At 47.8% G+C, this 13,275-nt stretch overlaps 1 protein-coding gene across 3 annotated transcripts in view; it reads left to right on the forward strand.

Moving 5' to 3' along the window:
- Nucleotides 1-13,275, forward strand: part of PRP4K (pre-mRNA processing factor kinase PRP4K) — a 483,201-nt gene that overhangs the window by 118,478 nt on the left and 351,448 nt on the right. For all 3 annotated transcript variants that reach the window (XR_013610604.1, XR_013610605.1, XM_078688044.1), the window contains exon 3: nt 6,990-7,157. Coding sequence is in view for 1 of the 3 variants with exons in the window: in XM_078688044.1 (XP_078544170.1) it covers nt 6,990-7,157 (168 nt within the window). In the remaining 2 variants the exon portion in view is untranslated. The remainder of the gene's footprint in view (nt 1-6,989; nt 7,158-13,275) is intronic.

The raw sequence follows: 13,275 nt of genomic DNA on the forward strand, positions 1-13,275 counted from the left end.
GGCAGGGTGATCCATCTCGTGATATAATCTACAATACGGGTCATGGTCGTGCCATAGTTTGCTCGTAATAGTTCATCTCTATCTTTTTCTATGTGGATCCCTAAGTATCTGAAATCTCCTTCACACCAAGCAATGGGGTAATCTAACACAAATTTCTCTGTGGACGCCGTGAGAGGAAAGATACAGGATTTGCCCAAGTTTATCTGAATTCCAGAGAGCCTACCAAAGCAGATAAACTCCCTGAGAATGGGGTTTAAGTTATGGCTGGGATCCCGCACATATAGGGTGATATCATCTGCATACATTGATATCAGTATCTGTCTCTGGAAACATCTTAACGCTTTTTTCTTGTGGTGCTGCCGCAATTTCGCCGCCAAAGGTTCTGTAGCAATAGCAAACAGCAGTGGCGACAGAGGGCATCCCTGCCTTGTGCCTCTAGTGATGGAAAATTCCAAGGACAGTCTACCATTAATAGCCATTTTGGCCACAGGCGATTCATATAAAAGTCTAATCCAAGATATAAATATTGCCGGGAAGCCCATACGTTCCATCACCTGAAACACATAGTCCCACTCCAGTGAATCAAAGGCCTTGGTGGCATCAAGGAATATGGCAGCTATTGGTTGGTCCTCATGGACCGTGTTTAAGACCGAGAAGAAGGTACGTAGGTTATGTGATGTCGCTCTACCAGGGACGAAGCCCGACTGATCGGGCAGAATTAGTGTAGGGAGCAGGAGGTTGATACGAGTGGCAATTAATTTAGCAAGTATTTTCACATCGCAATTGAACAATGATAGGGGCCTGTACGAGTCGCAACTATTCGCCGGTTTCCCTGGTTTCAAGAGCGATGTGATAAGCGGGGCGCGCATGGAAGGGGGAAGATGGCCAACCTCCAGTGCATCTTCATAGACCTCTCGCAGCACCGGAGCCATAAAGTCAATGTATGTTTTATAAACTTTTATTGGGATCCCATCCAATCCCGTAGCCTTACCCGACTGCATATTCATGATAGCATTGCGCACTTCGTCTAGTTCGAAAGGGGTGCTTAGGAATGCTCTCTGTGCATCACTCAACCAACCTAGAGATACGTAGTCCAGGTATTCCTGTAGTTGGAGACTGCCAGTCCTAGTGGACGTGTGAAGTGTAGTATAGTGTGTCACAAATGCGTTAAGAATTTGCGTAGTGTCTCTATACACCATTCCATCCGGTCTCTCAAGTTCTAAGACAATGTTCGGCTGCCGTGTTAATTTAATCGTCGCAGCAAGGGCCTTACCTGGTCTTTCGCCTTCACCATATCGGCGAGCTATCCAGTGTTTACCCCTAAATTTGGATTCTCTAGCGGCTTCATCAGTATATTCAGTCAATTATTCCCGCATGCTTGAGAGGGTCGCATCATCCGGGCAGGCAGCTAGGGATGTTTCAAGGAGTTTGAGCTCAGTGTCTAGTCTAGTCAATCTTGACATTCTACTCTTTAGTACTCCCGACCCCTTAGTTATGCAAATCCCTCTTAAGGTTACCTTAAAGGCGTCCCAGATAGTCTCTACCTCCTTTACTGAGTCCTTGTTGCGCTTAAAAAAATCTAAGGCTTCTTCACGTAATTCTTCTTGAAACGCATTGTCTACTAGCATCGTAGGTTGTAAACGGCAGGCAGTTTTTGGAGGGCCTAAGTCTGTAGTCCTCAATGTAATTTTTACAGGCGAATGGTCAGAATAGGTTCGAGGTAGGTGTTGCGCTTTTACGAGCGCGGTGTAAAACTGTGGGGAGAGAAGTATGGAATCGAGCCTCACCCATGATCGTGCCGGTGCCGTAAAGTGTGTACCCTCTCGTGTGTCAGTATGAAGATGTCTCCAGGTATCTATCAAGTTGTGATCCTTGAGTGTCGAGAGTAGGGTTGTCCTTGCCTTAGTGTAATGGTGAGGGGCTGGGTGCGACCTATCCACAGACGGGTCTAGCGTAGTGTTGAAATCTCCTCCCCAAAGGAGGTGTTGTGGGCCTGTACCCACGATGGTCGCCAACAGCTCTGTGAAGAACTGAGGGTCATCTGTGTTGGGGCCGTAGCAGCACACCAGAGTGACCACCAATTGTCCCAGTCTCCCCCACAGTATACAATACCGTCCCTGGGCATCTAACTTCGTGCCCCCCATGGTGAAAGGCGTGCCCCTCTTCACAAGTATCGCTGTGCCTCTCGCGTATGTGGAATAGGAAGAAAAGGCAGTATGAATTGCCCATCTGCTGGCAAAAGTGTGAGCAGCTTGGGCTTTGAAATGAGTTTCCTGGAGGAAAGCTATGTGTATTGAGTGGCGGTCTAGGTACGATAGTATTTGCCGCCTCTTCCTCGGGTCACCTAGTCCTCGCACATTCCATGTAATAACATTTAAATCATTGTCCGCCATAAGCAGTCTGGGCTCCTGGTTGAGACAGCCAGTGCAGCAATCTAAATGTATTACCCCATGTGACCATTTCCACCAGATGAGAACGGTATCTATGCAGTCTCGGCATCTCTGCGGTGCACCTGTTGTTGCAGTAGTGTGAGCTGAAGCATATGTGTACCAAATGCATTGCATGTGCAGCCCCCCTCCTCCCAACACCCCACAAACGTATTGAATCTAAGTGCGACACCTTTTCAATAGTCAATCCGCCCAAACATGTAACAAACATTTCAAGTCCCCAAATCCCACCCTCCTCCCACTGAAGCATCCCCAACTTGCCAGTAGACCATACCCTCCCCCCTCCCTTATCCCCAAACAACAAAGCAATCATACCCCAAGTAGGAAAACTCAATATTGGGGAATACCCACAGGGGGTCCTACCAGAGGGCCACAACACCACTGTCCTCTCCTCGAGCCTCTGGACCTATACGCCCTCCAGGCTTCGTGTAAGAGAGGGTAGCAGGCCCTGGAATGCATCACCACTGGACTGTAAGTGGAGATTTCTTGTCGTGCATCTTAAGTAGCAACCCTAGACCCTGTGCACTTCAGAGTCTAGGCAGGTGGTTTAGTCAGTTAGTCTAGTGTTCCAGCGCAGTCCAAGTGAACAATGTTCAGTTCTCGTCTTCTTCAGCTGGAATGTCTTCTCTCCCATCTTCATTTTGGTCATTACCTCCGTGGCGTGGTCTTCTAAGGGAGCGTAAATATTCCTTTACTTTGTGCGGGTCAGTGAGGAAGCGCTGCTTACCCTGATGTGTCATGCGTAGGCGTGCCGGGTACAGTAAGGCGTAGTTAATTAGCTCTGCACGTAGCTTCTTTTTAACTTCGATGAACTTGCAGCGCTCTTCTTGTACTATCGGGGTAAAATCTGGGTATATGGAAAACTGCACTCCTTTATAGGTCAGCTGTTGCTTGGTGCGTGCCGCCTGGAGGGCCACATCCCGATCGCGATAATTAAGCAGGCGTGCGATAATGGGCCTCGGTGGTGTTCCAGGCTTCGGTCGCGGTCCGAGGGAGCGGTGCGCTCGTTCCACAATAAATTGCGTAGAGAAGGCCTCTTCCCCAATGGAGTCTCTGAGCATGTTTTCGACATAGTCCTCCATACGCCCTGTGTCTGTGGATTCCAGAATGCCCGTTACGCGGATGTTGTTGCATCTGCTACGAGCTTCCAAATCCTCGTCTTTTGCAGCAATTACACGGAGGAGCTTATCCATTCTCGCTAGTTGTGTGGCATGGGAAGCAGTGGCATCATCGTTATCTGAGATACGTCGTTCCGTCTCATTTAGACGCTCTTCGTGTTGATCAACCTTGTGAACCATGGCGTCCATTCTGGAAGACATGCGGTCCACCTTGTCCACTATCGTAGCGAAGCCTTGCTGCATTTCTTGGAGATTTTGCTGCATATCAAGATCCGTTGATGACTCCGTCGAACTCGGTCTAGCAGAGTCTTCTGGATCACGGCCAGCGGCGTTAGTCTTAGGGCCTCTTTTTGCCGTGTGGTCAAAGGAGAGTTTAGGCCGGCGGGTGTCCGGTTTGCCCATAGTGTCTAGGGACATAGGTCCGCGTGCTGTATCACGGGGGCAGCGCTGGACTTTGCACGTAGACCAGCTGTCTCCACCTAGCGTGGTCTTCTAGGTCGACGATGGCGTTAGTGAGTATCTTTGTTTGTGCCGCTGAGGCGCGGCTGAAGCGGGGTGGGGGGAACCCTTTTGTAATCAGTTATCCAGATGTGGTGTCGTGCAGTCACGTACTTCTATCCGTTCGCCTGTATTAATGAGAGTTCACACTCGGCTAGGTCTGCCATACACTCAAATGCCGTAATCCGTGGGGTTAATATGCGTGGCTCCCCAAGTGTCTGTTTTAGTGTCTCGCTATAGCCCCACAAACCCTCCTTCCATGCCCGGTGCAACATATTGGCCATCGCTCTCCTAATCGGCGCTAGGTCGCACACCGACAATTCCCGGTGGAACGGGGCGTGTTTCAGGATTCGCTCCACAAACGTTTGCCAAATGTGCACTGTTTGCCCGACCACAAAACGGAGCTGCTTCAAAGGCACCCCAAGAACAGCGCTGGCAGGTCAATAACTGGAACTCTATCTTGAAGTAGCTGTTTCTCCCAATTGTCCCCCTGGGCAAACCACCTAGCGGCGTGATGCAGTTGCGCTGCATAGTAGTAGAGCTCCAATCTGGGAGCCTCAAGGCCACCTTCCTCGTACGTGTTATTCTTCCTGATTCTTAAAGCTCCTGATAAAAGACCTCCAACCCCAAAGCAGACCATAGGCGAAGAAAACATTTGTAAGTATAATAATGCAGGCCTTACTTGGACAAACTGACCCAGTCTAAGGAGCGAAAGAATGATTTTTTCCCCCGCAGGGAGACATAAAATTTGCAGAGGAATATAAAATGCAAAGAGTCCTGATCAGAAAATCTGACGCATGGGCATGGCTTTTGATCTGCAGGCTTCACAAAGCCTTTAGGAAAGGCTAATAACCAGTATACGAGATTCAATCTGAATCTGATTAGCAGAAAGCAGTGCTTTATACAGATCCGATGGAACCCCATCCGGTCCCTGCACCCCCCATGGCTGTGGCCAAGAGAGCTTCATTTACCTCTTCTGTATTAAAGTGCAATGGCACACTATCTGTGCCAATATCCCACGATGGGTCAGACTCCCCTTCATCATCACCACTATACATTTTTTTCAAAGTGAAGAACCCATCTTTCAGCAGCTATAGTGCAATCTATTCTAGAGTTTGCTGATTCTGAAAAGGGACTGTTGACCACTTCCCAGAACTTAGTGCTGTCTGTCAACACCCTTTCCTGACCGAAGGCCTCCCATGCCTGTTCCCTACTGATCTTCTTCCTCTGTTGGATTGCAAGTTTGTAGGCCCTCCTACAGGACCCGGCTCCTGCCTCATCCCTCGGGGTTTGCTTTAGGGCATTCATTAAATTCCTGTGAGCCTTAGAGCAGGTACCGTCAAACCACCTTTTCTCCTTAGCACTGGTCTTTCACAGTACAGACGGCACATAACTGGCACTTCAAGGGGTGGTGGGGCAGAGGAAATCCCCTGCAGGGGGATGCACTTAGATATTGCACCCACCTGCAGTGGTTGCCTGTAAAATCCATGGGACTCTCTTTGCCCCTTTTGGAGTCTACCCTTTGGGGAAGGTGGGTGGGACACTGACTGTGCACCTCCTCTTTATGGCACTCTTCTGACTGTTTATTTGCTTCTGTGTCATTTGCATGAGGTCACAACACCATAGAAATAAGGAAGCACCCTTTTTTGATTTTTATTATAGAAGTGGCGGCATAAGTATCCGAGGCCACTTCTGTAATTACAAAGTGTACCAGAGATGCAGACACAGATGCCCATTGTGCCCCCGGGACACTTGGGGCCCGATTAAGAGTACGGCGGTCCGACCGACCCCTCCTCGGCAGTCTGATTACAAGATTAGTGGTCAAACTGCCACAAGCCCGACGCAAGATCACTGCCAGGATCCTGTATCCCGATGGGGCGGCGGTGGGGAAATCGGTGTTAAATGGCGGCGGTGCTGATCACAACCTGCCTTTCCATCTACCTTTTCATGGTGGGGACCCCGCATGAAAAGGCCAGCGGAAAGCCAGTGAAGGGGCCCAAAACAGTGCCTGAGGGCGAATATGCACATTGGTGGTTGTGAATGTGGGCACATGTTGTGCTTCCTTCTGTTTGCACTGTCGTGCTTGCACTGTGTGCCATGCACTACATGGTACACAGTGCACCGAAGTGCAAATGGCTGCTTTAGGCTCTCTCTATGTTTCGCATCTCTAACAGTGTTCTCGTAACTTGGCAGTCGACGTTCTCCCTAGGGCCAAACTCAGAATCGGGTCCTTAGTGTGATCTGGGCCTGTGTTTCCTGTTCCCCACAAAAGGAATTCAGAGCAGTGCTCCTGAATTGCTCTTTTGTGTTTGTTGAGAAGATGTAGATGCAGATTGAGACATTTTTCACTTTTTGTAAACGGTTTTCAATATTATTTTGACCGTGTAATTTATGCTTATGCATGTTTTGAGAGAGATGAACGAGGGGGAAACTATACTGAATTTGGTCTTGTGTATGAAATTGCATATTTCTTGGCTCTAATGATTTGTTTTCACTAAGTGTTATTGTGTCAAAGGTAACCACATACTCCTAACAAGAACGTTGTTTTTAATTTTATCCTGCATTGTAAAATGCACTACGTTATGGTGGTGTTTTGAGCAGAGGCCTAGGAAAGCCTGTGAACTTTGACTATCACTCATTATTTCGTAGGAAGCATAAGATGTTTCATTTTTGATCATATCTTTATTTTTAAAAACGTAATGATGGTTTATGTTTGAACATGTTTAAGGAATGTAGGCCGTGAGCCTTAAAATGGGATGTGATAATAAATATACTGCTATAATACCCTCAGTGAGCATGCTTTTGATATGGAAAATGTTGACCATCTTAAAGTGGCACTTAAATTGGTAGATTCTATGCCATGGGGAATTTGCAATGATTGTAACTTCCCGTTTTTCCATCCCACCTCTTTTTTCTCTTTTCCTAGAACAAGACCTCGAGATGATTTACTCATGCGGCATGAAAGAACAAAAGACTCTAGCCCACCAAGGTGGTCTCCCTCCAGGAGGCGACTTAGCAGGTCACCCATCCGGCGGAGATCTCGATCTCCACTCAGACGAAGCAGGTCTCCGAGAAGGTGGTCACCTATTAGGAGGTAAACATGTAGTAAATTATTTTCCCATGCAATATGGACATGTAGTAAGTACATTTATACTTGCTCTGACATGGTGAGCAAACCGAAAGAGTTCTATTTCCCTAGTCACGGAATATGGGTAGATAGTGTTTTGAAATAATTTTTTTGTTCCCTTCTGCGAGTCCTATGGAGAAATCTGGACTTAGTTTCTGTGTATAAATTTGATTAAGGCATATCTTTTGGGGTGTAGATTTGCTGTTTAATGTACATATACCTATACAATATATGATATTTAGCAAAAATGCAACTTACTTTGCTAAACAGCCAGCTGATATTCTGTGTTGTAAAGTTCTGATGAGGTTGCAGTCAACCACTTGCACAGGCTATGCCTGTCTTGATTATTTTGTTTCCTTAATCAATTCTCCATGCCTAATGAAGGCGTGGCAACCAAATTAAGCTTTAAGTTGTAAGATATGTAGCCTTAAATTCTATTTTCAGCCAGTAGATGGAGTCTCTCCTAGTGAGGTTTTAGAACATGTAGCCACTCCATCGCTTTTCATGACATGTTTTGGAGCCCAAGGATGAAATTGTTTTTTTTTTTTTACAGCAACCTTTTGATAGAAATACTTTGTACAGCATCATTAATGACACTACAGATATTGATTAAAATGAGGTGATTAACATACTTTAAACTAACAGTTGTGTGGGTTTGTGATGCCAGATATAAATTTGAGATTTGCAAAAACACACATTTAACTAAAATTATAACACCTGATAGAGACATCTAGCCGCAGATTCCTTACTTTAGAATCTTCCCCCAGGTGCGAGACTGGATCCGGAAATGTTTTCCACACTACGTCTGTGAGTCCTTTCTTTATGAGCTTGCAATGTGGATCCAGAGCTGTTAGGCGGCCAGTACCTACATTTTGTGTGAGAAACTGTGTTTTTGCAATGCCGTCAGGTTTTAAACCCTGTGGATATTTTGACAGACAGATGTCGGTCACAGATCCTCATACAATCTATTTGTGGTGCCTGGGAGACCACCAAGACTCAGAGGAGTGTGGTTCCTTTCAGCGTCTTCGGCTGAGGCATTGAGAGAGAGTTGAATGTAACTTCTGGCGGTGCGCCCATCTAAAGCACCGTGGCGTCGTCGGTTCTCGACAAAGTTCAGGGGCAGGACGAGGAGCCGTTCGGGTGAGTGGCCCTCTGAGGAGGCTCCGAAACACTAATGGTAGAAATGTTAGTTTGTTTCTGACACAGTCGCCCAACCTTCGGCTGTAGAGTTGGAGTCCACCCTTCACCTCCCTAAATTTCCTGGAGCCAAGGTGACTCTAACCATAATGCTGGAATATTACATTCCCTTGCATAAAGTATTTATGCCTCAAATTCCGTCTTGGGCGATTTCTAGCCTCAAGGAGGTAAGTGATGTCCCTACTGTGTCCTCGCTGGTGGGTACACCCTCAGTGTCAGTCAGGCCCTCTAAACCAGTTATCGGATTCGAGACTGTGCTGGGGCACAGCCCTTCGGTGTCTTCACCGGTCAGCCCATGACCTTGACAGCGCCAATTGATAATGCATCAAGTATGCTTCCCGATGTCGACACATCACCTCACCGGCTTCGGATGCGGCGCCAATGGAGCTGTTCGCTTAAGACAATTCTCCATCTACCCCATACGCAGCCTGTTTCTTCTCTTCCTACAGGAATGCACAGTATTTCAGGTAATGGGGAGAATACAGGATGTCTAGGGGACAATACTGTCCAGCCTCCCTTGGAGGAAAATTGGCTGACTGACCTGAGTGAGGCTAGTGATCTTCAGTCCTCCCCAGTTTCAGATTTGATTTCTCCTCCTGGTATGGCAACAGAGATGAGTTCCTCTTATGCTGTGGTTTTAAGGAGGGCAGCTGTTGTCTTAGACTGCCAGCTCCCCTCAGTGGAATTGCTCACAGACCCTTTGGTGGATATTCTTCCTCAGGGTAAGGTGGGAGTGGAGCCCTTCCTCCTAATGAGTATCTCCACGACATATTGTTTTAGGCTTTGGCAAGGCTGGTAGCGGGAATGCCTGTAGACCAGGCTATATACCATAGGCATCTGCCGTTACCTGGGGCCCCTGATTGTCTCTTCAAGCATCCCTCCACAAAGGCTCTGGTAGCTATAGCCTCTGCGGACACAAGTGTGTGTGTGTCACGTGTTTGTGTGTGTGTGTGTGTTCGTTCTGACAGCATTTTCCACCTTCCGGAGCCCCAGAACCTACGGGGCGGCCTCATACAATGGGCACGGAGCAGCTCATCAAAACAACATTGTTAGGCAAACAATGAGACCCATCACTGCACAAAGAGGTTTAATTTTAAAAATATCTGCAACGTCCGCTTCCATAGCTAACGTTTCGACATGTTCGCCTTGCTCACATAAAGAAGTGCAAAAGCTCCTGCGTGCTCGGGCATGCTTTAAAAATAAATAAATCACGTGACTGGATTTACCATACTTCCAGTCCCACAGTGCTTTGCTCATAGTCTTATAAACATGATTTGGAAGTCCATGAGTATCATTACTTTGTTGTCGATTTTCTGTTAAGCATAAGCACTGTTATACATTTGGAAATAGCTTTCAACAGTCCGGTGAGTTGGTGAAATGCTTCATTAATCATTCTGTGTATGATTTTGAAAACGCAACATTTTGCTGCACGATCGTAGCAGGAGTCATCCCTCCCTTTCGCTTCCATTGGCATTTCCTATATATATATTTATTTTGATTTTGTGCACCATTGGGCCCTCATTTGGGGGTGCAGAGTTCCACCCTCTGCCGGGTGATTTCTCTAACTTACTATATCATGCATTTGTGAAACTTTTGTCCCCCTGTTTGAGACATTTGACATTTGTACCTCAGTCTCAGTTATATGATCTGGCTTTTGATTAAAGATTTATTTACTTTGACCCTCTCATTAGTTTTGGTTAATATGATGAAGTGTGTCCCTCATACTTTCTTTTCTTATTTGTGTGACCTTATGCTTCTTTTATGGGCATAATTCATTAAGCATTACGAGTGTGGGCTGGACAAGCCGTAACAGGAAGTGACGTTCATATCCCGGGGAATAAAACACCCTAGAAAGACGCATGAGTACAAGTCGCACAAGGGGCAGCACAGACCTGGAGAGAAAGATGAGAAAAGTAACAAAGAAGAGGGACAAGGATGGAACGCCGGCAGAGAGAGAGGAGAGTAAAAATCTTCAATCTCAAATAGAACCTCCATCAGACCCGACACTCCAAGACATTCTACAGGCCATTACCACTTCAAGTGAGCAGCTGGAGGCCAAGATAGGCCCTATAGGCACGGACCTGGGCAGCCTTAGAGAGGACCACAGGTGAATAACGCAGCGAGTATCGGCGAACTAACATCAACTGCCGGAAACCTCCCCGGATATCGCGGCAGTGAAAAAGCAACTAGCAGCCCTTGAGACAAAAGTGCGCACGCTTGAATTCTGAGCAGAAGACGCTAAAAACAGATCACGCAGGAACAATCTCTGTATAGTCGGCCTGCCTGAAAAAGCAGCGAGCTCCAGCATGGTGGACTATCTCGAAAAATGGCTATGCACAAAGTAGCACCAGAAGGACTATCGGAGTTCTACGCATTGGAGAGAGCTCACTGATTACCGATGAGACCGCCTGTACCAGGAGCCCCACCACGAGTGATAATAACAAAACATGCTCCACTATAAGGACACAGACCATATTTTAGCTCAAGCGCGTCTAAAGGGAGACATAAAGGTGAACAATGCAGCAGTACTAATCTTCCAAGACTTTTCTAGAGAAGTGCAGAGGCAACAGAGCTCATTCCAGAGTGCGAAGCAAAAGCTCCGTCAACTAAACTACAAATACATAATGCTCTACCCAGCCTGGCTAGAATGACCCCGCCGGACGGGACAGAGTTTTTCCCAACCCCGCAAGAGACCCTGGAATGGCTGGAGAGACATAATGGAGCAGGACAACCTCAGGTGCCCAGACAGAGAAGACAACGAGGGGAAAGGTGCCGCAACCGGATAGCCAAAAGGGACGTGATGGCACCCACGCAGGAGGAAGCGCAACTGGAACGGCAAAATGTGATGAAGGTGGAGGCGCTGATGAAAGGAGAAGGAGCGTGCATCCCCAGAGGATTGCGATGCAGCAATAGAGACGGGCTCAGAACAAGGTCCAATGAGTCTGAGGCTCTGAGCACTGGGCTCCCTGAAGAGATGCCACAAACAGCTGATTGCATCATTTGAGAGACATGTGGCTGGAGCCACAGGGGTGTCCTGAGGTTCCTGAGCTGGGAGACAGCTGTGAAGGCTGGAGGAGCAATGGACTACCCCCTTTGACTGAATGAACTGCAAGCAGTCACTTGCTAAATTAACTTTCTAGTTTGGATGGGAGGCGTTTACCTACTTGTCCTGGGGAGTGGGATTTGGGAGATTTGTTTTTTGTTATCAAGGGGGGGGGGCCTTGAGTTGCACTATCCGCGGAACGAGTCATGGATTGTTGGGAACACGTGTCAGCTGAGTAGGTAGAACCAGGGAGGGAGACGAGGTTACACATTTTCAGAGGCAATAACAAATGGCTGACAAACAGAAGCATAAATACTTGACCTGGAACAGTAGGGGAATGCACACAATGGCAAAGAGATATAAAGTACTATCCTACCTTCGCTGGTGAGGAGTCCAAATAGCCCTGCTGCCGGAGACGCACCTTACGCAGAAGAAGGGAACAGCGTTACAGAGGCACTGATGAGGCTAAGTTTATAACACTAAGTATCCGGCGTATGCGCAGGGCGTATTCATATGGATCCCGGCGGGGGTCCCATTCCAGCTCAAAGAATCCCTAATAGACCCGGAGGGCCGCTATGTGGCAATTCGGGGATGGTTGGAAGGCTGTGAACTGAGCATAGTGAATGTCTACGCCCCCAACTGTGAACAACCTGCTTTTTTTACCCAACTGAGCCACTGCTTGGCTCCATATCTCACTGACGCTACGATAATGGGGGTTTTTAATAGATTGGACGATATATACCCGGACAACTCTCACCCCCCTCTGCGAGGCTCTAAAGCGATGCACGCGTCACAAGCATTTAGTAACTGCTGGGGAGTATGGATTCTTGGAGAACCCTTCATCCCCGGGTCAGAGATTACTCCTACTTTTCGGTAGTCTGTGAGGTACACGTGCGATTAGATGCCTTCCTGTGCACAGCAGATATACAAACGCCTAGTTCATACTATAGAATACCTATCACGCCCAACATCAGACCATAACCCAGCAGTGCTGACTCTGAGGCCGGCGAATCCCACCTGGACACTTCTTCCAGACGTTCTAGAAAATCATTTGTTTCGAGAAGAGAATAGAGGTAAAATGACACAATACTTTACAGAGGGACAGCTTCTTCACAGCAGGCAGAGTAGGTTACTTTCATGGTGTTGCTGCAGGGCCAGTGCATAGCCCAAACCATGGGGGTCAGGTGTACCCTCCTAGGGAGGTCGAAGAGGCGGATGAGACTCTCAAGGGGTTAGAACGCAGATGACCAATGCACCTGGAATTCCAACAGGCAGTACAAGAGGCCAAAGAGGAGGTATCAAAGCAGCCTGAGAGGCTCAGTTGCTTTGATTACATACAATTCCTTGAGCGAACTCGCGCAGAACGGTACAAATCAGGGTCCCTGTTGGCGGGGTTGGCGAATCCCATAGGCAGGGACTCCCCAATGGCCGAACTAGAGGACGAAAATGGTACCAGGCAATATACGCAGGAGAGGACAAATGATATCTTCGCTAAGTACTATGCTGGTTTGTATATGGGCTTGACACATTGCGACAGAACGACAGCCCAGGAATATCTGGAGGGACTACAGATGAGACACCCAGATCTAACCGAGACCGTTGAACTGGCGACTGATATCTCGTTACACGAGGTGCGGGCAGCCATCAAGCATATGGCTTGTAACAAGACCCCAGGCACCGACGGGCTACTGGCGGAATTTTAGTCTGCATATGTGGAAGAACTGGCCCCAGATTGGTTCCATTATATCAGGCTGCTCGAGACACCGGGATACTGCCTGAGAGCACCAGAGAGGCCCTCATTGTCCTGGCGCTGAAAGCAGGAAAGCCGGCAGATTTGCAGTCCCA

Source organism: Lissotriton helveticus, chromosome 4_1 (assembly GCF_964261635.1).
Source record: "Lissotriton helveticus chromosome 4_1, aLisHel1.1, whole genome shotgun sequence".
Lineage (NCBI taxonomy): Eukaryota > Metazoa > Chordata > Amphibia > Caudata > Salamandridae > Lissotriton > Lissotriton helveticus.